This window comes from Arachis stenosperma, chromosome 2 (assembly GCF_014773155.1).
Source record: "Arachis stenosperma cultivar V10309 chromosome 2, arast.V10309.gnm1.PFL2, whole genome shotgun sequence".
Lineage (NCBI taxonomy): Eukaryota > Viridiplantae > Streptophyta > Magnoliopsida > Fabales > Fabaceae > Arachis > Arachis stenosperma.
Window position 1 is genome coordinate 31,519,205 of NC_080378.1, and position 27,050 is coordinate 31,546,254.

The 27,050-nt window shown below is 41.1% G+C and overlaps 1 protein-coding gene and 1 long non-coding RNA gene across 2 annotated transcripts; both read left to right on the forward strand.

Moving 5' to 3' along the window:
• The first annotated feature begins 23,534 nt into the window (after nucleotides 1-23,534).
• LOC130960275 (uncharacterized) lies at nucleotides 23,535-25,820 on the forward strand. The gene is made up of 4 exons (XR_009079050.1): nucleotides 23,535-23,692; nucleotides 23,784-23,838; nucleotides 23,927-24,055; nucleotides 25,526-25,820. It is a non-coding gene; the product is annotated as an uncharacterized LOC130960275 (long non-coding RNA).
• Nucleotides 25,821-26,347: 527 nt separating this feature from the next.
• LOC130962769 (uncharacterized) lies at nucleotides 26,348-26,680 on the forward strand. Its single transcript, XM_057888936.1, has one exon. The coding sequence runs from the start codon at nucleotides 26,348-26,350 to the stop codon at nucleotides 26,678-26,680; it is 333 nt and encodes a 110-aa protein (XP_057744919.1).
• Nucleotides 26,681-27,050: the final 370 nt, after the last annotated feature.

Here is a 27,050-nt window from a genome sequence, read left to right on the forward strand (position 1 = left end):
GTCGGTTCTCGGTCAGGCCGGAATAGAATCCATTGATTCTTTTGCGTCTGTCACTAACGCCCCGCCTGCTAGGAGTTTGAAGCACGTCACAGTCATTCAATCACTGAATCCTACTCAGAATACCACAGACAAGGTTTAGACCTTCCGGATTCTCTTGAATGCCGCCATCAGTTCTAGCTTATACCACGAAGATTCTGATTAAGGAATCCAAGAGATATCTACTCAATCTAAGGTAGAACAGAGGTGGTTGTCAGGCACACGTTCATAGTTGAGAATATGATGAGTGTCACGGATCATCACATTCATCCGGGTTAAGAACAAGTGATATCTTAGAATAGAAGCAAGCATGATTGAATAAGAAACAGTAGTAATTGCATTAATCCATCAAGACACAGCAGAGCTCCTCACCCCCAACCATGGGGTTTAGAGACTCATGTCGTGGAAGGTATACAAAGAAACGTGTAAAATGTCATGATGTACAGATACAATGTCAAAAGATCCTATTAATAGTAAACTAGTAACCTAGGGTGTACAGAAATGAGTAAATGACGTAAAGATCCATTTCTGGGTCCACTTAGTGTGTGCTTGGGCTGAGCAATGAAGCATTTTCGTGTAGAGACCTTTTCTGGAGTTAAACGCCAGCTTTCATGCCAGTTTGGGCGTTTAACTCCAAGTTTTATGCCAGTTCCAGCGTTAAACGCTGGAAATTCTGAGGCTGATTTGCCACGCCGGTTTGGGCCATCAAATCTCGGGCAAAGTATGGACTATCATATATTGCTGAAGCCCAGGATGTCTACTTTCCAACGCCATTGAGAGCGCGCCAATTGGGCTTCTGTAGCTCCAGAAAATCCATTTCGAATGCAGGGAGGTCAGAATCCAACAGCATCTGCAGTCCTTTTCAGTCTCTGAATCAGATTTTTGCTCAGGACCCTCAATTTCAGCCAGAAAATACCTGAAATCACAGAAAAACACACAAACTCATAGTAAAGTCCAGAAAAGTGAATTTTAACTAAAAACTAATAAAAATATACTAAAAACTAACTAAATCATACTAAAAGTATACTAAAAACAATGCCAAAAAGCGTATAAATTATCCGCTCATCACAACACCAAACTTAAATTGTTGCTTGTCCCCAAGCAACTGAAAATCAAATAAGATAAAAAGAAGAGAATATACTATAGACTCCAAATTATCAATGAAACTTAGCTCCAAATTAGATGAGCGGGACTAGTAGCTTTTTGCCTCCGAACAGTTTTGGCATCTCACTTTATCCTTTGAAGTTCAGAATGATTGGCTTCTTTAGGAACTTAGAATCCGGATAGTGTTATTGATTCTCCTAGTTAAGTATGATGATTCTTGAACACAGCTACTTATTGAGTCTTGGACGTGGCCCAAAGCACTCTGTCTTCCAGTATTACCACCGGATACATACATGCCACAGACACATAATTGGGTGAACCTTTTCAGATTGTGACTTAGCTTTGCTAGAGCCCCCAATTAGAGGTGTCAAGGGTTCTTAAGCACACTCTTTTTGCCTTGGATCACAATTTTATTTTTCTTTCTTTTTCTCTTTTTTTTTTCGAATTTTTTTTGTATTCACTGCTTTTTTTTGCTTCAAGAATCATTTTTATGATTTTTCAGATCCTCAATAACATGTCTCTTTTTTCATCATTCTTTCAAGAGCCAACAATTTTAACATTCATGAACAACAAATTCAAAAGACATATGCACTGTTCAAGCATACATTCAGAAAACAGAAAGTATTGTCACCACATCAAACCAATTAAGCTAGTTTTAAGGATAAATTTTGAAATCATGTACTTCTTGTTCTTTTGTGATTAAAGCATTTTTCATTTAAGAGAGGTGATGGATTCATAGGACATTCATAGCTTTAAGGCATAAACTTTAAATTTTATTAATTATGAATTGAGAACAAGACTCAGAAAATAAATATAAGATGAAACTAAAAATAAAAAACAAAAATTTAAATAGGCTCCTAATGATAGAGGTTTTCACAGAGTTAGGACTCAACAACCTTGATTTTGAGAAGTGGATGCTCCCTCAGCTTGAGAGGAGAGCTTCTGGCGTTTCAACTCTTGGAGTTCACGCCTCTGCTTCTCTTGTTCCTTCAGCAATTTGCAGAGCATGCAGTTCTGATTCTGCTGTTCTTCCTTAAGTTGCTCCATAGTCTCTTGCAACTTGTTGATAGATGCTTCTAGGCTGGCCCAGTAGCCAATTTCAGGGAATTCAGGGAGGAACTCCTGCGCCCTCCTTTTGATAGAGTTGTCTTGCATTTGTCCTTCCATTGACTTCTTGGTGATTGGATGTTCAATGGGTATGAATTCATCTACTCCCATCTTCACCCCAGCCTCTTTACAGAGCAAGGAGATCAAGCTTGGGTAAGCTAGTTTGGCTTCAGTGGAATTCTTATTTGCAATTGTGTAGATCTCACAAGCAATCACATGATGAACCTCCACTTCTTTTCCCAGCATAATGCAATGAATCATCACTGCTCTCTTGATAGTGACCTCAGAACGGTTGCTAGTGGGCAATATGGAACGCCCAATAAAGTCTAGCCAACCTCTTGCAATTGGTTTGAGGTCTCCCCTCTTGAGTTGGTTTGGGATACCCTTTGAATTGGTTATCCACTTAGTTCCAGGGAGGCATATGTCCTCTAGAACTTGATCCAATCCTTTATCTGCTCTCACCATTCTCCTATTAAAGGAGTCAGGATCATCTTGCAGTTGAGGCAATTTGAAGATTTCTCTTATTTTGTCCAGATGGAAGTACATAACTTTCCCTCTGACCATGGTTCTGTAAGTATGGTAAGCGGTTCCAGTCATTCTCTTCTTATCTGTTAGCCACAGATTTGAGTAGAATTCCTGAACCATGTTCCTTCCAACCTTTATCTCAGGATTGGTTAGAACTTCCCATCCTCTGTTTCGAATTTGCTCTTGGATCCCCGGATATTCATCTTCTTTCAGATCAAATTTTACTTCCGGGATCACTGACCTCAGACCCATTATTTTGTGATAATGGTCTTCATGTTCTTTGGTTAAGAACTTCTCTTGATTCCAAAGATTCTTTGGATTGTTCTCTTTCTTTCCTCTTAAATTGGTTTGTTTTCCCTTAGGAGCCATGATCTTGATGAATCTTGGCTTAGTGATCACGGAAAAGCACACCAAACTTAGAGGTTTGCTTGTCCTCAAGCAAAAGAAAGGAAAGAAGAGAGAGAGAGGAGGAGCAAATTCGAATGGTGTGGGGGAATGAGGGGTCCAAACGTGTATTTATAATGTGGGGAGGAGAGATTTCGAAAAAAAGAAAAATTTGAAAGAAGATTGGAGAAGATATGGAAAGAATTTGAGAGAAGGGTGAGTTTTTGAACAAGATTTGGGATTGATTTGAGAGATTTGAAGAATGATTTTAGATTTTTGAAAATTTGAGATTGAATGATGAAGGGTTGAGATGTATTTTTGTAGAAAAGTATGGGTAAGAAAAGGAAAGTTTGAAAAAAATCTGATTTGAAAACAAAATTGTGGTCCCCCCACCTTTCTGGCGTTAAACGCCCAGAATGGCACCCATTCTGGCGTTTAACGCCCATTTGTTGCCCCTTTTGGGCGTTTAACGCCCAGCCAGGTGCCCTGGCTGGCGTTAAACGCCAGAATTCCTTTATCACTGGGCGTTTTGCTAAACGCCCAGGATGCTGCACACCTGGCGTTAAACGCCCAGAATGGTGCCCATTCTGGCGTTTAACGCCCAAAATGGCACCATTCCTGGCGTTAAACGCCCAGAATGGTACCCATTCTGGCGTTTAACACCCAAAATGCCCTTTACTGGCATTTTTTCGCCAGTAAGCTCTTTTTCTCTGCTTTTTAAGCTGAATCCTTCTGTAACTCTGTGAATTCTTTCATTCTTGATACTTGCCTTTGTAAGAACAAATCATATAACTTCCTAATGACTGGGTTGCCTCCCAGCAAGCGCTTCTTTACTGTCTTTAGCTGGACCTTTACTGAGATTCACTCAAGTCTCAGTTTTGAGCATTCCTGCTCAAAATTGCTTTCAAGATAATGCTTGATTCTCTGTCCATTAACAATGAACTTTTTGTCAGAATCAATATCCTGAAGCTCAACATATCCATATGGTGACACTCCTGTGATCACATACGGACCCCTCCACCGGGATTTGAGCTTTCCTGGAAACAATTTGAGCCTAGAGTTGAAGAGCAGAACTTTTTGTCTTGGCTCAAAGACTCTGGTTGACAACTTCTTGTCATGCCACTTCTTTGCCTTCTCCTTATAAATTTTTGCATTTTCAAAGGCATTGAGTCTGAACTCCTCTAGCTCATTTAACTGGAGCAATCTTTTTTCACCAGCTAACTGAGCATCCATGTTTAGGAATCTGGTTGCCCAGTAGGCTTTATGTTCCAGTTCCACGGGCAGATGACAGGCCTTCCCATACACCAGTTGGTATGGAGAGGTTCCTATAGGAGTCTTGAATGCTGTTCTGTATGTCCACAGAGCATCATCCAAGCTCTTTGCCCAATCCTTTCTTCGGGCTATCACAGTCCTTCTAGGATTCTTTTTAGCTCTCTGTTAGAGACTTCAGCTTGCCCATTTGTCTGTGGATGATACGGAGTTGCCACTTTATGGCTAATTCCATATCTAACCATAGCAGAGTATAGTTGTCTATTGCAGAAATGAGTGCCCCCATCACTGATTAGTACTCTGGGAACACCAAACCTGCTGAAGATGTGTTTCTGGAGGAATTTCAGCACGGTCTTGGTATCATTAGTGGGTGTAGCAATTGCTTCTACCCACTTAGATACATAGTCCACTGCTACCAGAATGTAAGTGTTTGAGTATGATGGTGGGAATGGCCCCATGAAGTCAATTCCCCATACATCAAACAATTCTATCTCTAATATTCCTTGTTGAGGCATGGCATATCCGTGAGGCAGGTTACCAGCTCTTTGGCAACTGTCACAGTTACGCACAAATTCTCGGGAATCTTTATAGAGAGTAGGCCAGTAGAAGCCACATTGGAGGACTTTAGTGGCTGTTCGTTCACTTCCAAAATGTCCTCCATACTGTGATCCATGGCAATGCCATAGGATCCTTTGTGCTTCTTCTCTGGGTACACATCTGCGGATCATTCCGTCTGCACATCTCTTAAAGAGATATGGCTCATCCCATAGGTAGTACTTGGCATCTGAAATTAATTTCTTTCTTTGCACTCTGCTGTACTCCTGGGGTATGAACCTCACAGCTTTATAGTTTGCAATGTCTGCAAACCATGGAGCTTCCTGAATGGCAAAGAGTTGCTCATCTGGGAAAGTCTCAGAGATCTCAGTAGAAGGGAGGGACGTCCCAGCTACTGGTTCTATTCGGGACAGATGATCAGCTACTTGGTTCTCTGTCCCTTTTCTGTCTCTTATTTCTATATCAAACTCTTGCAGAAGCAACACCCATCTTATAAGCCTGGGTTTTGAATCCTGCTTTGTGAGTAAGTATTTAAGAGCAGCATGGTCAGTGTACACAATCACTTTGGATCCCACTAGATAAGATCTAAACTTGTCAATGGCATAAACCACTGCAAGTAATTCTTTTTCTGTGGTTGTGTAATTCTTCTGTGCATCATTTAGAACACGGCTAGCATAATAAATGACATGCAGAAGTTTGTTTTGCCTCTGTCCAAACACTGCACCAATGGCATGGTCACTGGCATCACACATTAGTTCAAATGGTAATGTCCAATCTGGTGCAGAGATGACTGGTGCTGTGACCAGCTTAGCTTTCAGGGTCTCAAATGCCTGCAGACACTGTGTGTCAAACACAAATGGTGTGTCAGCAGCTAGCAGATTACTCAGAGGTTTTGCAATTTTTGAAAAATCCTTTATGAACCTTCTGTAGAATCCTGCATGCCCCAGAAAGCTTCTGATTGCCTTAACATTGGCAGGTGGTGGTAATTTTTCAATTACCTCTACCTTTGCCTTATCCACCTCTATTCCCCTGCTTGAAATTTTGTGCCCAAGGACAATTCCCTCAGTCACCATAAAGTGACATTTCTCCCAGTTTAAAACCAGGTTAGTCTCTTGGCACCTTTTCAGGACAAGTGCTAGGTGATTAAGACAGGAGCTGAATGAGTCTCCATATACTGAGAAGTCATCCATGAAGACTTCCAGAAATTTTTCTACCATATCTGAGAAGATAGAGAGCATGCACCTCTGAAAGGTTGCAGGTGCATTGCACAGACCAAAAGGCATCCTTCTGTAGGCAAACACGCCAGAAGGGCAAGTAAATGCTGTTTTCTCTTGGTCCTGAGGATCTACTGCAATTTGGTTGTAGCCTGAATAGCCATCCAAAAAGCAGTAATAATCATGACCAGCTAGTCTTTCTAGCATTTGGTCTATGAATGGTAAAGGAAAATGATCCTTTTTGGTGGCTGTATTGAGCCTTCTGTAGTCAATACACATACGCCACCCTGTGACTGTTCTTGTAGGAACCAGTTCATTTTTTTCATTATGAATTACTGTCATGCCTCCCTTTTTGGGGACAACTTGGACAGGGCTCACCCAGGGGCTATCAGAAATAGGATAAATAATCCCAGCCTCTAGTAATTTAGTGACCTCTTTCTGCACCACCTCCTTCATGGCTGGATTTAGCCTCCTTTGTGGTTGGACCACTGGTTTGGCATTATCCTCCAATAGGATCTTGTGCATGCATCTAGCTGGGCTAATGCCCTTAAGATCACTTATGGACCACCCAAGAGCTGTCTTGTGTGTCCTTAGCACTTGAATCAGTGCTTCCTCTTCCTGTGGATTTAAAGCAGAGCTTATAATCACTGGAAAAGTTTCACCCTCTCCCAGAAATGCATACTTCAAGGATGGTGGTAGTGGTTTGAGTTCAGGTTTGGGAGGCTTATCCTCCTCCTGAGGAATTTTTGAAAATTCCTTTGTTTCCTGTGGTTCTTCTTGATCAGGTTGAACATCCTTGAAGATGTCTTCAAGCTCTGATTCTAGGCTTTCAGTCATATTGATCTCTTCTACCAGGGAATCAATAATGTCAGCGCCCATGCAGTCATTTGGTGTGTCTGGATGCTGCATAGCTTTTACAGCATTCAACTTGAACTCATCCTCATTGACTCTCAGGGTTACTTCCCCTTTTTGTACATCAATGAGAGTTCGTCCAGTTGCTAGGAAAGGTCTTCCTAGAATGAGAGTTGCACTTTTGTGCTCCTCCATTTCCAGCACCACAAAGTCAGTTGGAAAGGCAAATGGCCCAACCTTGACAATCATATCCTCTATTATGCCTGATGGATGTTTAATGGAGCCATCAGCAAGTTGGAGGCATATCCTGGTTGGTTTGACTTCTCCAGTCAACCCAAGCTTTCTGATAGTGGATGCAGGTATTAGATTGATGCTTGCTCCAAGATCACATAGGGCTGTCTTGGTGCAGGCACCTTCTAATGTGCATGGTATCATAAAGCTTCCTGGATCTTGAAGCTTCTCTGGTAAGCTTTTCAGAATGACTGCACTGCATTCTTCAGTGAGAAATACTTTTTCAGTTTCTCTCCAATCCTTCTTATGACTTAAGATCTCTTTCATGAACTTAGCATAAGAAGGTATTTGCTCAAGTGCCTCTGCAAATGGAATCTTTATTTCAAGAGTCCTTAGATAATCTGCAAAGCGGGCAAATTGCTTATCCTGCTCCGCTTTGCGGAGTTTCTGAGGATAAGGCATCTTGGCTTGATATTCTTCAACCTTAGATGCTGCAGGTTTATTCCTTACAGAAGTGGTTGAAGAAGCCTTTTTAGAGGGATCACTGTCAGCACTCTCAGGTGTCTGATCCTCCCTTGGCGTCTGAACGCCAGGATTGGGTGGAAAATGGGCGTTAAACGCCAATTTTCCCCCCTTTTCTGGCGTTTGAACGCCAGAACTGGGCAGGGAATGGGCGTTTAACGCCAGCTTTCCCTCCCTTTCTGGCGTTTGAACGCCAATAGCATTCCTCTCTGGGCTCTTACTGTCCTCAGAGGGATTTTGAACAGTGGTTTGGTTATCCTCTGTCAATTGTTCCTTATTTGACTTTTTGCTCTTTTGAGTGGTGTTGTTCAATGTCTTCCCACTCCTCAGTTGAACTGCTTGATACTCTCCTGTTATCTGATTAGATATCCGCTGTTTTGCTTGATTCAACTGCAGTTCTATGTTCTTGTTAGCAACTTTAGTTTCATGGAGCATCTCTTTAAATTCTGCTAACTGTTCTGTCATCAGGAGCAATTGTTGATTAAGCTCAATCATCTGTTCTTGAGGATTAGGATCAGTGACTACTGCCATGACTTCCTTTTTTGGAGAGAACTCATTGCTAGAGTATAAGTATTGGTTTCTAGCAACAGTGTCTATAAGCTCTTGAGCTTCTTCAATTGTCTTCCTCATGTGTATAGATCCACCAGCTGAGTGGTCTAAAGACATCTGAGCTTTTTCTATAAGCCCATAGTAGAAGATGTCTAACTGTACCCACTCTGAAAACATTTCAGAGGGGCATTTTCTTAGCATACCTCTATACCTCTCCCAAGCATTATAAAGGGATTCATTATCCTCTTGTTTAAAGTCTTGGATGTCCAGCCTTAGCTGTGTCATCCTCTTTGGAGGGTAAAAATGATTCAGGAATTTGTCTGACAACTGTTTCCATGTCTTTATGCTTGCTGTAGGTTGGTTATTCAACCACCTTTTAGCTTGATCTTTTACAGCAAATGGAAACAGTAATAGTCTGTAGACATCCTGATCCACCTCTTTATCATGTACTGTGTCAGCAATTTGTAAGAACTGTGCCAGAAACTCAGTAGGTTCTTCCTGTGGAAGATCGGAATACTGGCAATTTTGCTGCACTATGATAATGAGTTGAGGGTTTAGCTCAAAGCTGCTTGCTTTGATGGGAGGTGTACAAATGCTACTCCCATATGCAGCTGTAATGGGGTTAGCATATGACCCCAGAGTCCTTCTGGACTGATCAATCCCACTTAGTTCCATAATGGATAAAGGGAAATGATATGGATTGCAAATAGATAAATATATTTTTCTTTTTTTTTTAGTTAAACGAAAAAAATAAAATAAAACAAAAGAAAATTAAAATAAAAATTCGAAAATCACAAAGAAAATAAGATCAAAGCAAATTGAGAACTGAATCAATTAGTTAATTAAAAAGATTTTGAAAATAGCAATTAAAAAGATATGATTGAAAATTTTTTTTGAAAAAGATTTGATTTTTGAAAAGAGGAAAGAGAAAAACAACAAAAAGACACCAAACTTAAAATTTTTAGAAAATCAAACACTACTTTTCGAAAATTTTAAAAGGGAAACACAAAGAAGACACCAAACTTAAAATTTTTATGAATCAAAAAGGGACTAAGAACATGCAAAGTCGAAAATTAAAAGAAAAACAAAAGCATGCAATTGACACCAAACTTAAAATATGAAACTAGACTCAATTAAAAGACTCTAAACCTACAAAAATAAAACAGTCCTAATCTAAGCAACAAGATAAACCGTCAGTTGTCCAAACTCGAACAATTCCCGGCAACGGCGCCAAAAACTTGGTGCACGAAATTGCAATCACACTTTTGTAATCCCGCACAACTAACCAGCAAGTGCACTGGGTCGTCCAAGTAATACCTTACGTGAGTAAGGGTCGATCCTACGGAGATTGTCGGCTTGAAGCAAGCTATGGTTATCTTGTAAATCTTAGTCAGGATATCAGAAATTATCAGGATTGATTGTGAAAGACAAAAGAACATGAAATAAGTACTTGTTACGCAGTAAAGGAGAATAGGTTGAGGTTTTGGAGATGCTCCGCCTTCTGAATCTCTGCTTTCCTACTGTCTTCTTCATCAAACACGCAAAACTCCTTCCATGGCAAGCTGTGTGTAGGGTTTCACCGTTGTCAGTGGCTACCTCCCATCCTCTCAGTGGAAATGTTCAACGCACCCTGTCACGGCACGGCTATCCATCTGTCGGTTCTCGGTCAGGCCGGAATAGAATCCATTGATTCTTTTGCGTCTGTCACTAACGCCCCGCCTGCTAGGAGTTTGAAGCACGTCACAGTCATTCAATCATTGAATCCTACTCAGAATACCACAGACAAGGTTTAGACCTTCCGGATTCTCTTGAATGCCGCCATCAGTTCTAGCTTATACCACGAAGATTCTGATTAAGGAATCCAAGAGATATCTACTCAATCTAAGGTAGAACGGAGGTGGTTGTCAGGCACACGTTCATAGTTGAGAATATGATGAGTGTCACGGATCATCACATTCATCCGGGTTAAGAACAAGTGATATCTTAGAATAGAAGCAAGCATGATTGAATAAGAAACAGTAGTAATTGCATTAATCCATCAAGACACAGCAGAGCTCCTCACCCCCAACCATGGGGTTTAGAGACTCATGCCGTGGAAGGTATACAAAGAAACGTGTAAAATGTCATGATGTACAGATACAATGTCAAAAGATCCTATTAATAGTAAACTAGTAACCTAGGGTGTACAGAAATGAGTAAATGACGTAAAGATCCACTTCTGGGTCCACTTAGTGTGTGCTTGGGCTGAGCAATGAAGCATTTTCATGTAGAGACATTTTCTGGAGTTAAACGCCAGCTTTCATGCCAGTTTGGGCGTTTAACTCCAAGTTTTATGCCAGTTCCAGCGTTAAACGCTGGAAATTCTGAGGCTGATTTGCCACGCCGGTTTGGGCCATCAAATCTCGGGCAAAGTATAGACTATCATATATTGCTGAAAAGCCCAGGATGTCTACTTTCCAACGCCGTTGAGAGCGCGCCAATTGAGCTTCTGTAGCTCCAGAAAATCCATTTCGAGTGCAGGGAGGTCAGAATCCAACAGCATCTGCAGTCCTTTTCAGTCTCTGAATCAGATTTTTGCTCAGGACCCTCAATTTCAGCCAGAAAATACCTGAAATCACAGAAAAACACACAAACTCATAGTAAAGTCCAGAAAAGTGAATTTTAACTAAAAACTAATAAAAATATACTAAAAACTAACTAAATCATACTAAAAGTATACTAAAAACAATGCCAAAAAGCGTATAAATTATCCGCTCATCAGAGGACCTCTCGAGAAAGTTCTTAATGAGGTTCCCCATCCAAAAGGATAAAGTAAAGTACGCACCGAGCTTTCTGGGAGTTAAACAGGAGGTCGGAGAACCTCTACGAGACTACATGGAAAGGTTCAACAAAGCGTGTTTGGAAATTCAAGACCTGCCCACAGAGGCAGTCATTATGGGGCTGGTAAATGGACTTAGAGAAGGCCCTTTCTCGCAGTCCATATCAAAAAGGCACCCCACCTCTTTGAGCGATGTACAAGAGAGAGCAGAAAAGTACATCAACATGGAGGAGAATGCCAGATTACAGGAGCCAAGCTGGCGACAGGGGCCCCCTCACTCAGCAAAAGAGAAAGAAAGGGAGCCCAAGAAAAAAGAGGAGGTCGGTCCCGACAGGCCAAGGAGATATCACTCCTATACTCCTCTAAAAGTTTCCATAGTAACATATACAGAGAAATCTGTAATACTGAAAGATTGCCGCCCCCTCGACCCATCAAAAGCAAAAAGGGAGGAAGCCGCGGCGACTACTGTGAGTACCATAAGATGTATGGCCACTCAACAAATGATTGCTACGACCTTAAAAATGTGATAGAAAAGTTGGTCAGGGAAGGCCGAATTGATATATATCTCATGAAAAGGTCGGACAATCATGAAAAAAGAAAGCGAGATGATGAGGACAGAAGAGACCCACTACCACAAACCCCCGAGAGACACATACATATGATCTCTGGAGGATTCGCGGGAGGGGGACTCACTAAGTCATCTCGCAAATGACACCTAAAGCGAGTTTATCAAGTTGAGAACGAATCCCCCGATCTCCCAACCATCTCGTTCACCAAAGAAGATGGGCAAGGGATCATGCCCGGGCATGACGACCCGGTGGTGATAACCATGATCTTGGCGAATTCCAACCTCCACAGGACCTTGGTGGACCAAGGGAGTTTGGCTGATATACTCTTTAAGCCCGCATTCGACAAGTTAGGGTTGGATGAAAGGGAGCTAAAAGCTTACCCGGACACCCTGTATGGGTTAGGAGACATGCCAATAAAGCCACTGGAATACATCCCCCTCCACACGATCTTCGGAAAGGGGGAAAATTCCAAAACTCTGAGCATCGACTTTATCGTCATCGATGTCGGGTTAGCGTATAATGCCTTGATCGGCAAGACTACGCTAAATTGGCTCGGAGCAGTGGTGTCAACCCCTCACCTTTGCATGAAATTTCCAACACTTAAAGGAATAGCGACGGTACGGAGAGACAAGAAATTGGCAAGAAAATGCTACAACGAAAGCTTGAACCTCCGAGGAAAGAGCAAGGAAGTTTACACCATAGAGCTCGGGGGAATAAAAGCTAAAGAAGAGCTGCGGCCACAGCCGGGGGGGGGGGGGGGGAAGAACTGAAGAGGTTCAAATCGGAAAAGGGGAAGAAAAAAATACCAACATAAGAGCCAGTCTAGACGGAGATTTGAAACAGAATCTAATAAAGCTCCTACGAGATAATTCCGACCTCTTTGCTTGGAAAGCTTCCGACATGCCAGGGATAGACCCTCAGCTCATGTCCCACAAGCTTTTAGTACACCCCGAATCACGACCCGTACAGTAGCGCAGGCGCAAGCTCGGAACAAAACGAGCTCAGGTGGTGGAGGAGCAAGTACAAGCCCTCTTGGAGGCCGACTTCATCCGATAGGTCAAGTATCCGGCATGGCTAGCAAATGTAGTGCTAGTCAAAAAGCAAAACGGCAAGTGGTGGATGTGCGTCGACTACACCGATCTGAACAAGGCATGCCCCAAAGACCCATATCCACTTCCCAGTATTGACACCCTAGTAGATGCGAGCTCAGGGTATCAATACTTGTCGTTCATGGATGCTTATTCGGGATACAACCAAATTCTGATGTATAAGTCCGATGAGGAAAAAATTTCATTCATCACACCTAGAGCAAACTACTGCTATGTGGTAATGCCTTTTGGAGTAAAAAATGCCGGGGCCATATATCAAAGGTTGATGAATAAAGTGTTCGCTCCCCACCTCGGGAACTTAATGGAGGTCTACGTAGATGACATGCTGGTGAAAACCAAGGAGGAAACCGACCTCTTGATAGACCTCTCGCAAGTTTTCAACACCGTAAGGTTACATGGGATGAGACTAAATCCCACAAAATGTACCTTCACGGTGGAGGCGGGAAAGTTTCTAGGGTTCATGCTAACACAAAGAGGGATCGAAGCAAACCCCGACAAGTGCAAAGCTATTCTAGAAATGAAAAGCCCGACTTGTCTAAGGGAGGTTGGTGCACGAAATTGTGATCAATACTTTTCAAAACATAAACAATCCCTAGTAATGGCTCCAAAGACTTGGTGCTCAATACCATGGCATAAACACAACTTCGCACAACTAACCAGCAAGTGCACTAGGTCGTCCAAGTAATAAACCTTACGCGAGTAAGGGTCGATCCCACGGAGATTGGTGGTATGAAGCAAGCTATGGTCATCTTGTAAATCTCAGTCAGGCAGACTCAAATGTATAATGGTGATGAATGAAAATAACATAAAAGATAAGGATAGGGATACTTATGTATATCATTGGTGTAAGAGCTTCAGACAAGTGTATGAAGATGCCTTCCCTTCCGTCTCTCTGCTTTCCTACTGTCTTCATCCAATCCTTCTTACTCCTTTCCATGGCAAGCTTGTGTAGGGTTTCACCGTTGTCAATGGCTACCTCCCATCCTCGCAGTGAAAGCTAATGCACGCACTCTGTCACAGTACTGCCAATCACCGGTGTGGTTCCCGCTTCCTACTGGAATAGAATCCCTCTTTTGCGTCTGTCACTAACGCCCAGCAGGTTGCAAGTTTGAAGCACGTCACAGTCATTCAATCATTGAATCCTACTCAGAATACCACAGACAAGGTTAGACCTTCCGGATTCTCTTGAATGCCGCCATCAGTTCTTGCCTATACCACGAAGATTCCGGTTAAAGAATCCAAGAGATATTCACTAAGCCTCGTATGCTTGTAGAACAAGAATGGTTGTCAGTCACCTTGTTCATGAGTGAGAATGATGATGAGTGTCAATCATCACCTTCATCAAGTTGAAGAACAAGTGATATCTTGGACAAAGAACAAGCGGAATTGAATAGAAGAACAATAGTAATTGCATTAATACTCGAGGTACAGCAGAGCTCCACACCTTAATCTATGGTGTGTAGAAACTCCACCGTTGAAAATACATAAGAACAAGGTCTACGCATGGCCGTGAGGCCAGCCTCCCAAATGATCTAAGAACTAGATGTCCAAAGATGATCAAAGGATCGAAAATTAATCCAAAGATATAAAATACAATGGTAAAAGGTCCTACTCATAGAAAACTAGTAGCCTAAGGTGTACAGAGATGAGTAAATGACATAAAAATCCACTTCTGGGCCCACTTGGTGTGTGCTTGGGCTGAGCAATGAAGCATTTTCGTGTAGAGACTTGTCTTGGAGTTAAACGCCAGCTTTGGTGCCAGTTTGGGCGTTTAACTCCCATTCAGGTGCCAGTTCCGGCGTTTAACGCTGGAATTTCTTGAGGTGACTTTGAACGCCGGTTTGGGCCATCAAATCTTGGGCAAAGTATGGACTATCATATATTGCTGGAAAGCCCAGGATGTATACTTTCCAACGCCGTTGAGAGCGCGCCAATTGGGCTTCTGTAGCTCCAGAAAATCCACTTCGAGTGCAGGGAGGTCAGAATCTAACAGCATCTGCAGTCCTTTTCAGTCTCTGAATCAGATTTTTGCTCAGAACCTTCAATTTCAGCCAGAAAATACCTGAAATCACAGAAAAACACACAAACTCATAGTAAAGTCCAGAAAAGTGAATTTTAACTAAAAACTAATAAAAATATACTAAAAACTAACTAGATCATACTAAAAACATACTAAAAACAATGCCAAAAAGCATACAAATTATCCGCTCATCAGAGGTCCAACAATTGAACGGCCGACTCGCCGCCCTTTCCAGAATCCTGGTGAGATCGGCACTAAGATTCCTTCCACTATTTTCTCTACTAAGAAAAGGATGCCAGTTCGAATGGACTCTGGAATGCGAAGAAGCATTCCAGGAGTTCAAAAAGTTTTTGAGCCAGCCTCCAATTTTGACCCGACCCATAGTCGGGGAAGAGCTCGTCCTGTACCTATCAGTAGCAGACAGAGCTGAAGCATCAGCTCTAATACGGAAAGATGAGGTCGGGCAGCATCCTGTGTACTTCACCAGCAAAGTTTTACAAGTCCCAGAACTAAAGTATCAAAAACTTGAAAAGTTTGCATACTCCTTAGTAATAGCCTCACGCCGATTACGGCCGTATTTCCAAGCGCACACGAGAAAAGTTTGAACGAACCAGCCCATGAAGCAGATCCTCCCGAAGAGGGACATTGCAGGCAGAATGGTTCGATGGGCAATAGAGCTTTCCGAATTCAACCTGAAATATGAAGCCCAGACGGCAATAAAAGCTCAATGCCTCACCAACTTTTTAGCAGAATACGCCGGAGATCAAGAGGAAAAATCCACTACATGGGAGTTATATGTAGATGGGTCCTCCAACAAGGTTGGAAGTGGTGCAGGCATAATACTGGTCAGCGAAGGGAGAACGCAAATAGAAGTCTCCCTCAAGTTCGAGTTCCCAGCTTCCAACAATCAGGCAGAATATGAAGCCTTGATTGCAGGGTTAAAGCTGGCAGAAGAAGTTGGTGCAACCAAAGTAATGATATTTAGCGACTCTCAGGTGGTGACCTCCCAAATAAATGGAGAGTATCAGGCCACAGATCCTAACATGAAAAGGTACTTGGACAAAACCTTGGAGCACCTTAGGCGCTTTGAGGAGACCGAGGTAAAGCATATAACTCGGAACCTCAACAGCAGGGCAGACACCCTCTCCAAGCTCACAAGTACCAAACCAGGAGGGAACAACAGAAGCCTAATCCAAGAAACTCTCCCCGAACCCTCTGTGGTCAAAACGGAGGCTGTTCAAGATGTCCAAGAAACTCTCCCCGCACCGTTTGCGGCCACGCGTTCACCGCGTCGAGCTCTACATTTCTACCGGAACAATTTTATAGGTAACTCATTATTTTACACTCAGCCTTCATTTCCCCCAATTTTCGAATTTTAAGTGGGAATGTTGAATTTCTTTGATTTCTGATGTTTTAGGATCCAATTAGCTTGAGGAAAATGTTTACTCTTGCTTATGTGAAGCTTGGGTAAGGTGAGGATACGATAATTTTATTTTAATTTCATTAAATTTGAGCTTTGAGTATTAAATTGGATATATTTGTGTTATAAATGTGTATTAGGTTGTGAATAAATAATTGGAGCTTGAAATTGTGAATATTGGAACTTGGAGGAAGCTGATTAGTTGAATTTTGAAGGGCTGCCTTGGTTTTAAATAATTTGCTTTGGTCGTTACGTGGAAATCGGCCAAGGTATGGTTTAGGTTTCTTTCATTTAATATATAATGTTCTGTGAAAACTTAGGCTAGATGACCATAGGATAAGTTGGAATGCAGGTGTATGTTTAATGTTTAGTAATTTGTCGATGAATATATTTGGTTGAAGTTTATTGAATAATTAGTTATTAATTTTGGATGGTGAATGTTGTTATGTTAATTTGGAGAGAATTATGGTTGAATGTTATTGTTGATGAACATGGTTGGTTAGGTACTTGTTGATTAACTAATAATTTGGTGAATTATTGATTTGAGGCATTTTGTGTTAGAAGCCTAGGATTTGTGAACTATGATCCTTAGTTAAATTTTGGTTGTTGGATTTGAATATTGTATGAGTATAATTGTTGATCTGAGATAGATTTATTGTGGTGACTGATATGATGATGAGGAAGGGTATGTTGAATTGAAAAGAAAGCAGGTTTGGACCCGAAAAGGGTGGCAAAATCCGAGTTTTATAGGAGATGCTGCCGAAATTTTATAAAAATTAGAGATGTTGTTTATATGATTATTTAAAAAGATTTAGATTCAAGGGTTATATGATTTGATTTAGAGTTATTAGGAAAATGAGCATGTTTTAAGTTTGATTTGTTTAGAAAAGAATAAATTATGTTTTGAATTGGAGCTATTGATGGATGGAATGAGAGGTGTGATAATGAAGGATAAGGATTGATTATGTTTAATGTATGATGATGAATGAGATGCAATTGAGAATGATGTGGATGTTGATGAATTATAATTGAATTATTTATATGGCTTATGAATTTGAATGATCTGAGATACGAGATTCCCTGGATAAAGTGTCGTGGCTTGCCACCACGTGTACCAGGTAGAAAACTCGATACTCTGTTGACCCTACGACGTAAGTGTGACCGGGCACTATATAAATTCCCGGGAATGTTACCCCCGTTGAGCAATATTGATTATTTGAGAAAAAATCTATGCATAGACTCTTGGGGATGCACGTCGGGGGACAGTCTAAGGACAATTCAGACTTGTCGGGTTGGCTGGATAACCGACAGATGAGCCTCATCAGCTATAGGACAGGCATGCATCATATGCATATTACTTGAATTACTTGCTTGTGTATTAACTGGGTGTGCATAAATGTACTTGCCATGTTAAATGTATATTTGTTATCTGCAGTACTTGTAACCTTCTTGTGCTTGCCTTTGTCTGTTTAGTTGTCTGTGAAAATGCATGATGGAGTCGGAGGTATGGAGGAATGGCAGAATGGGATTTAGATTTAAGGTTAAGTTAAGTTAGGTTTAAATATCCTTAGTAAACCACCTTTTATGGTTTCTGTTTAATACTTTAAGCTCTACAATCTGAGTGTCGGCATTCTAGGATTGCCTCTGGCATTCCCAGGACCTTATATATTATGTGTGTGGCACCTTTACCATACTGAGAACCTCCGGTTCTCATACCATACTATGTTGTTATTTTTCAGATGCAGGTCAAGAGGCATCTCGTTAGGCATCTAGACCCTTGAAGCGGAGTGGTTACAGGGTTATTTTGTTATGCTATGATATGTATATATGTACTTGGTTTTCTCTCCGCATAACTTGTTCTTATGATCCTCCTAGAGGTTTATGGAGAGGCAGGATTGTGTATATGTACTTTTGGGTTTTGGATATGTATGTATATATATGTAAATATTCTCCGGCCAGTCTTGACTTCGCAGGCTGAGTTAGGAGCTTGTTATTTTGTATCTTTGGCACTCTATTCCTACTTCTGTTATCATATGTTTAATAGTTATGGTTTCCTTAGCACGCAGGTTAACCCGTTCCTTGAGCGTTGCGCTTTTATTTTGCGATTTTGTTTCCTCTTTTCTTCACGGCTCCTAGCATATTATAATTCTTCTGCTATTATATGTACTTATTTTATTTTAGAGGTCGTAATACCACACCACTTATGTTTTACGGCTTAAACGTAAAGCTTAGCGTGGTAGGGTGTTACTTTATGGTATCAGAGCAGTTCGTTCCTATAGAGCCTGAAAGACGGACTGATTGTACTTCTGTGCATTCTCTGTATATGTGTTTATATGCTATTAGGATATCTGATTGATATATATGGCATAAACGTTTGTGAGCATCCATTTGGAACTTAAAGCATTAGACCTGCGATATTGAGACTGATCAACTTAATATCACTTGTTTGGTGTGTATAGGGACCAGATGTTGCCTCGCGGACGCGGTCGCGGGCGAGGTAGAGGTAGGACAGGCACCGTTACTCCTGCCTCTATAGGGACTGATCCAGTAGACTTTATGGTTGCCCTGGGAAATATGGCTGCAGCTATGCAGGCGACAGCCGAGGCACTGGGTAATCAGATAAATCAGGGTAATCATGGGAACAATAATGATGAGGGCGGTCCAATGACACTTGCAATATTTCTGAAAGTTCACCCTCCGACTTTTAGGGGAACCTCAAATCCCACTGATGCAGATAATTGGATTCAGGCTATGGAAAGGGCGTTACAGGCACAGCATGTTCTTGAGGAGCAATGGGTTGAATTTGGAACTTATCAGTTGCAAGGTGAAGCTCAGTATTGGTGGCAAGAAACCCGACGTATCCTGCAGCCTGATGGTGCTACGATTCCTTGGGAGGTTTTCCGGACAGAGTTCTATAAGAAGTACTTTCCTAATTCAGCCAAAAATGCCAAGGAACTTGATATAATGCAGTTAAAATAGGGACAGATGACTGTTGCTGAGTATACTAGTAAGTTTGAGAAGTTATGTCGCTTTTCTCGTATCTGTCAAGGTGCTCCTGAAGATTTTGCTGAATGGAAATGTATTAAGTATGAAGGAGGTCTTCGGAGTGATATTCTGAGCTTTGTTGCCCCAATGGAGATCAAGGTATTTTCTGAATTGGTGAATAAGAGTAGGGTGGCTGAGGACTGTGTGAAGAAGGCGGCAGCAGAGAAAGGAAGTTTGAAGGTGCCTTTTCAGAGGCCTTCTGGGAGGAACTTTGCTCCGAGAGGTAGAAATTTCAAGCGTGGAGGTTTTGTTCCACAGCAGACTCAGGGACAAGGTAATTACAGAAGGCCGAATACTAATTCTAGTCAAGGAAGAAGGTTTGGGAAGCAGCCACAGCAGGATCTGAATTGTCAGAAGTGTGGAAAGTATCATCCTGGAGTTCCGTGCAGATTAGGACTTGGAGTATGCTATTCCTGTGGACAGCCCGGGCATATAGCCAGTAATTGCCCAGAGAAGAAGAAGTATGAGACTGGTAGGGTGCAGCAGCCAGGGAGAGTATACACCACTTCTACCATAGGTGCTGAGGAATCTGAGACACTTATTAAAGGTAATTGTGAAATGGCTGGTAAAATCTTAAATGCTTTATTTGATTCAGGAGCGTCTCATTCATTTATTGCATTTGAAAAGGCCCATGAATTAGGATTGAGAATGGTGGTTTTAAGTTATGATTTGAAAGTATATAATGCTACTCATGAAGCTATGGTGACTAGGATAGGATGTCCACAAGTTTCCTTTCGAGTACAACAGCGTGAATTTGTGCATGATTTGATTTGTTTGCCTATGACTGGTCTTGATCTCATTTTGGGATTGGATTGGTTATCCAAGAATCATGTTTTGCTTGATTATTCTGAGAAGTCAGTACAGTTTATGCCGGAAGGGTCAGAAGCACCGGTTGTGGTGAATAGTTACTATTTGAATTCTATGATAGTAAACTATTCTGGAACTGAATGTCAGGGTATTATGTTATTAACTGTGGGAGTATCAGGTGATGATCAGAGTTTAGAGCAGATTCCGGTTGTATGTGAATTTCCAGATGTGTTTCCGGATGATATTAATGAATTCCCACCTAACCGAGAGGTTGAATTTGCAATCGAGTTGGTGCCTGGAGCCGGTCCAATTTCGATTACTCCTTATAGGATGTCACCTTTAGAAATGGCTGAATTGAAAGCTCAGCTAGAAGATTTGTTGGGTAAGCATTTTATTCGACCAAGTGTTTCTCCGTGGGGAGCGCCAGTGTTACTGGTAAAGAAGAAGGATGGGAGTATGCAGCTGTGTGTCGACTATCGGCAATTGAATAAAATCACTGTGAAGAATAAATATCCTTGCCTAGAATCGATGATCTAATGGATCAGTTACAGGGTGCCGGTGTGTTTTCTAAGATTGATCTGCGATCCGGTTATCATCAGATAAGGGTTAGAGACGAGGATATTCCGAAAACCGCTTTCAGAACCCGTTATGGTCATTATGAGTATACAGTGATGTCTTTCAGATTAACTAATGCCCCTGCAATATTTATGGATTATATGAATAGAATTTTCCGATCGTATCTGGACAAGTTTGTTATTGTCTTTATTGATGACATTCTTGTTTATTCTAAGTCTGAAGAGGAACTGGCTGAACACTTGCGAACTGTGCTGCAAATTCTGAGAGACAGAAAGTTGTACGCTAAGTTATCTAAATGCGAGTTCTGGAAGAGTGAAGTGAAGTTTCTCGGCCACGTGGTGAGTAAGCAGGTAATAGCTGTGGATCCTGCTAAGGTGGAAGCAGTGATGAATTGGGAGCGACCAACTTCAGTGACAGAGATAAGAAGTTTCCTAGGTTTGGCGAGGTATTATCGGAGATTCATTAAGGGATTTTCACAGCTCGCCTTACCTTTAACTAAATTGACTAGGAAGGATACGCCTTTTGTCTGGACTCCAGAATGTGAAGAGAGCTTCCAAGCATTGAAGCACAGGTTGACTACTGCACCTGTATTGATATTACCTGAACCAAGTGAACCGTTTGAAGCGTATTGTGATGCATCTCTGAAGGGTTTAGGGTGCGTTCTGATGCAGCACCAGAATGTTGTGGCGTACGCCTCACGGCAGTTAAGGCCGCATGAAACGAACTATCCGACACATGATTTAGAACTTGCTGCTGTTGTGTTTGCTTTAAAGATCTGGAGGCACTACCTCTATGGCGTTAAGTTTCATGTTTTCTCAGACCATAAGAGTTTCAAGTATCTTTTTGAGCAGAAATAGTTAAATATGCGTCAGAGGAGGTGGATGGAGCTTCTGAAAGATTATGATTTTGAATTGAATTATCATCTAGGAAAAGCGAACGTTGTGGCGGACGCTTTGAGTCAAAAATCTTTATATGCAGCTTGGATGATGCTACAGGAGGAAGAATTACTAAGGGCATTTCAAGGTTTGAATTTGGGAAGTAGAGAAGAATATGGAATTTTGTGTTTGAGTCAGTTGCAGATTTCAAGTGATTTTAAATCAGAACTTCTGAAGGCCCATCGAGACGGTGAAGCGTTACGTAAGGTATTACCAGCAGTTGAACAGGGAAAACAGTGGAGAGTGTCAGAAGGTCTGGATGGTTTGTGGAGGTTCAAGAACCGGATTATTGTGCCAGATATCGGAGACCTGCGACAGAGTATTTTGAAGGAAGCTCATAAGAGTGGATTCTCAATTCACCCAGGGAGTACTAAAATGTATCAGTTTCTGAAAGTGATGTTCTGGTGGCCAGGGATGAAAAATGATGTGGCATTGCATGTATCTAAATGTTTAACGTGTCAGAAGGTTAAAATTGAGCATCAGAGACCATCAGGAACCCTTCAGCCTTTAGAGATTCCACAATGGAAATGGGAGAGTATCGCAATAGATTTTGTGATAGGTTTGCCTAGAACCCGGTCTGGTTGTGACGCTATTTGGGTGGTTGTGGACCGATTGACGAAATCAACTCATTTTCTTCTTATCCGAATAAGTTGCACAATGGAGGAATTAGCACGAATTTATATTAAAGAGATTGTCAGGTTGCATGGCGTGCCTTCTACCATTATATCTGATAGGGATCCTTGTTTTACATCAAGATTCTAGGGAGCTTTTCAGCGTGCATTTGGGACTCAGCTAAGTTTGAGTACTGCGTATCACTCTCAGACAGATGGTCAGTCAGAGAGAACTATTCAGACTTTGGAGGATATGCTAAGGGCTTGTGTTTTGGACCAACCAGCAAGCTGGGATCGGTATATGCCATTAATAGAATTTGCTTATAATAATAGCTATCATGCGAGCATTGGAATGGCTCCATATGAGGCTCTGTATGGCAGAAAATGTCAATCTCCATTGTGTTGGTATGAAACTGGAGAAAGGAGTTTGTTAGGGCCTAAGATGATAGCTGAAACGACTGAGCAGATAAAGAAAATTCGTAGTCGAATGCTTATAGCCCAAAGCCGTCAGAAGAGCTATGCTGATCAGAGGCGAAAGCCTTTGGAATTCGAAGAAGGAGAACATGTCTTTTTGAAAGTTACACCAACCACTGGAGTGGGAAGAGCTATTAAGACTAAGAAACTAAATCCCCGTTATATTGGACCGTTTGAGATTCTGAAGAGGATTGGGCCAATGGCTTATAGAATTGCCTTACCGCCATATCTTTCGAATTTGCACGATGTGTTTCATGTGTCTCAGCTTAGGAAGTACACTCCTGATGCAAGTCATATTCTAGAACCAGAACCAATCCAAGTGAGAGAAGATCTAACACTTCCAGTGATTCCAGTGAGAATTGATGATACTAATATTAAACGATTACGCGGAAAGGAAGTATCATTGGTAAAAGTGGCTTGGAGTCGAGCTGGTATCGAGGAACATACCTGGGAGCTCGAATCAAATATGCGAAAGGACTATCCACATCTCTTTTCAGGTAACTAGATTTGAATTTTGAGGGCAAAATTCTTTATTAGGTGGGTAGGATGTAAACCCCGGTTAAATTAGTAGATAATTAGTCAATAAATTAATTTTTAATAAGAAAGATTAGAAATGTGAACATTATATTAAATTAGGATAGAGCTCATCGAAACGAGAATTTTGACACTAATTTCGAAAAAATCGGTCCAAAATTGGACCGAACGGGCCGAACCGGTTGAACCGGGCCCAAACCGAGCCGTGGGCCCAACCGGACCAGCCCTTTAAGTGAACCCACGTTCTTCTTCTCCCCATTTTTGGCAGCGTCGAAGAGCATCGGGGAGAAGAAAGGAAGAACGTCAAAATTGTTACGTTAACTTCCGATCCTCGTAACTTCTCCGTCCGAGCTCCAATCGCCGCACCGTTTGCGGCCACGTGTTCACCGCGTCGAGCTCTACATTTCTACCGGAACAATTTCATAGGTAACTCATTATTTTACACTCAGCCTTCATTTCCCCCAATTTTCGAATTTTAAGTGGGAATGTTGAATTTCTTTGATTTCTGATGTTTTAGGATCCAATTAGCTTGAGGAAAATGTTTACTCTTGCTTATGTGAAGCTTGGGTAAGGTGAGGATACGATAATTTTATTTTAATTTCATTAAATTTGAGCTTTGAGTATTAAAGTGGATATATATGTGTTATAAATGTGTATTAGGTTGTGAATAAATAATTGGAGCTTGAAATTATGAATATTGGAACTTGGAGGAAGCTGATTAGTTGAATTTTGAGGGGCTGCCTTGGTTTTAAATAATTTGCTTTGGTCGTTACGTGGAAATCGGCCAAGGTATGGTTTAGGTTTCTTGCATTTAATATATAATGTTCTGTGAAAACTTAGGCTAGATGACCATAGGATAAGTTGGAATGCAGGTGTATGTTTAATGTTTAGTAATTTGTCGATGAATATATTTGGTTGAAGTTTATTGAATAATTAGTTATTAATTTTGGATGGTGAATGTTGTTATGTTAATTTGGAGAGAATTATGGTTGAATGTTATTGTTGATGAACATGGTTGGTTAGGTACTTGTTGATTAACTAATAATTTGGTGAATTATTGATTTGAGGCATTTTGTGTTAGAAGCCTAGGATTTGTGAACTATGATCCTTAGTTAAATTTTGGTTGTTGGATTTGAATATTGTATGAGTATAATTGTTGATCTGAGATAGATTTATTGTGGTGACTGATATGATGATGAGGAAGGGTATGTTGAATTGAAAAGAAAGCAGGTTTGGACCCGAAAAGGGTGGCAAAGTCTGAGTTTTAGAGGAGATGCTGCCGAAATTTTATAAAAATTAGAGATGTTGTTTATATGATTATTTAAAAAGATTTAAATTCAAGGGTTATATGATTTGATTTAGAGTTATTAGGAAAATGAGCATGTTTTAAGTTTGATTTGTTTAGAAAAGAATAAATTATGTTTTGAATTGGAGCTATTGATGGACGGAATGAGAGGTGTGATAATGAAGGATAAGGATTGATTATGTTTAATGTATGATGATGAATGAGATGCAATTGAGAATGATGTGGATGTTGATGAATTATAATTGAATTATTTATATGGCTTATGAATTTGAATGATCTGAGATACGAGATTCCCTGGATAAAGTGTCGTGGCTTGCCACCACGTGTACCAGGTAGAAAACTCGATACTCTGTTGACCCTACGACGTAAGTGTGACCGAGCACTATATAAATTCCCGGGAATGTTACCCCCATTGAGCAATATTGATTATTTGAGAAAAAATCTATGCATAGACTCTTGGGGATGCACATCGGGGGACAGTCTAAGGACAATTCAGACTTGTCGGGTTGGCTGGATAACCGACAGATGAGCCTCATCAGCCATAGGACAGGCATGCATCATATGTATATTACTTGAATTACTTGCTTGTGTATTAACTGGGTGTGCCTAAATGTACTTGCCATGTTAAATGTATATTTGTTATCTGCAGTACTTGTAACCTTCTTGTGCTTGCCTTTGTCTGTTTCGTTATCTGTGAAAATGCATGATGGAGTCGGAGGTATGGAGGAATGGCAGAATGGGATTTAGATTTAAGGTTAAGTTAAGTTAGGTTTAAATATCCTTAGTAAACCACCTTTTATGGTTTCTGTTTAATACTTTAAGCTCTACAATCTGAGTGTCGGCGTTCTAGGATTGCCTCTGGCATTCCCAGAACCTTATATATTATGTGTGTGGCACCTTTACCATACTGAGAACCTCCGGTTCTCATACCATACTATGTTGTTATTTTTCAGATGCAGGTCGAGAGGCATCTCGTTAGGCGTCTGGACCCTTGAAGCGGAGTGATTACAGGGTTATTTTGTTATGCTATGATGTGTATATATGTACTTGGTTTTCTCTCCGCATAACTTGTTCTTTTGATCCTCCTAGAGGTTTATGGAGAGGCAGGATTGTGTATATGTACTTTTGGGTTTTGGATATGTATGCATATATATGTAAATATTCTCCGGCCAGTCTTGACTTCGCAGGCTGAGTTAGGAGCTTGTTATTTTGTATCTTTGGCACTCTATTCCTACTTCTGTTATCATATGTTTAATAGTTATGGTTTCCTTAGCACGCAGGTTAACCCGTTCCTTGAGCGTTGCGCTTTTATTTTGCGATTTTGTTTCCTCTTTTCTTCACGGCTCCTAGCATATTATAATTCTTCTGCTATTATATGTACTTATTTTATTTTAGAGGTCGTAATATCACACCACCTCTGTTTTACGGCTTAAGCGTAAAGCTTAGCGTGGTAGGGTGTTACATTGCATGCAAACTTCCATGTAGCTCCTCCCGAGGAGCTCATCTGTATAACTTCCCCATGACCTTTCGCAAAATGGGGATTGGACTTGCTAGGACCATTCTCCCAAGCACCGGGGCAAGTAAAGTATCTAATAGTGGGAGTGGATTATTTCATAAAGTGGATAGAAGCAGAACCATTGGTCACCATCACCGCTCAGAGAAGTCGGAAGTTCCTCTACAAGAACATTATCACTAGATATGGGGTACCTAACTCCATCACTACCAATAATGGCACTCAGTTCACTGACTCAACCTTCAAAAACCTGGTGGCCAGCATGAAAATCAAACATCAGTTTACATTGGTGGAACATCCACAAGCAAATGGACAAGACAAGGTAGCAAATAAGGTCATACTGGCAGGGTTGAAAAAAAGGTTGCAAGACGCAAAGGGAGCCTGGGCTGAAGAGCTCCCACAAGTACTTTGGGCTTATCGGACCATACCTCAGTCTGCCACAGGAGAAACACCCTTTCGACTTGCTTATGGCATAGAAGCCATGATACCAGTTGAAATCAACGAGCAAAGCCCAAGGGTGAGCTTCTACGACGAGGTTGGGAACATACACGGACACAAAGAAGAACTTGAGCTACTCCTAGAAGTCCGAGAATGAGCCCACATTAGAGAAGCAGCATTAAAATAAAGGATGACGAACAGATACAACAAAAAAGTCATTCGAAGGAGTTTCGCCCCAGATGACTTGATCTTAATCAGAAACGACATTGGAGTCAATAAATCTGGAAAGGGAAAGCTCGCTACCAATTGGAAGGGACTGATAAACCCCATTTGTAGGGTTTATCTTATGCTTCATTTAAGGGATTTTATGACCTTTTACCCACATTTATTCAATGAAATAGCATGGTTTTATAACTTCTCCTTTAATTGTGCTTAAGAGTGAAAACATGTTTTTTGGGTCTTAAAATAGCTAAATCTAATTCTCCTTGATTCCATTAGATGCCTTGATATGTTTGTTAAGTGATTTA

Bases quoted from the DNA above. Each gene is read 5' to 3' on its own strand.
- LOC130962769 (XM_057888936.1), top strand. From the start codon at position 26,348: ATGAAAATCAAACATCAGTTTACATTGGTGGAACATCCACAAGCAAAT.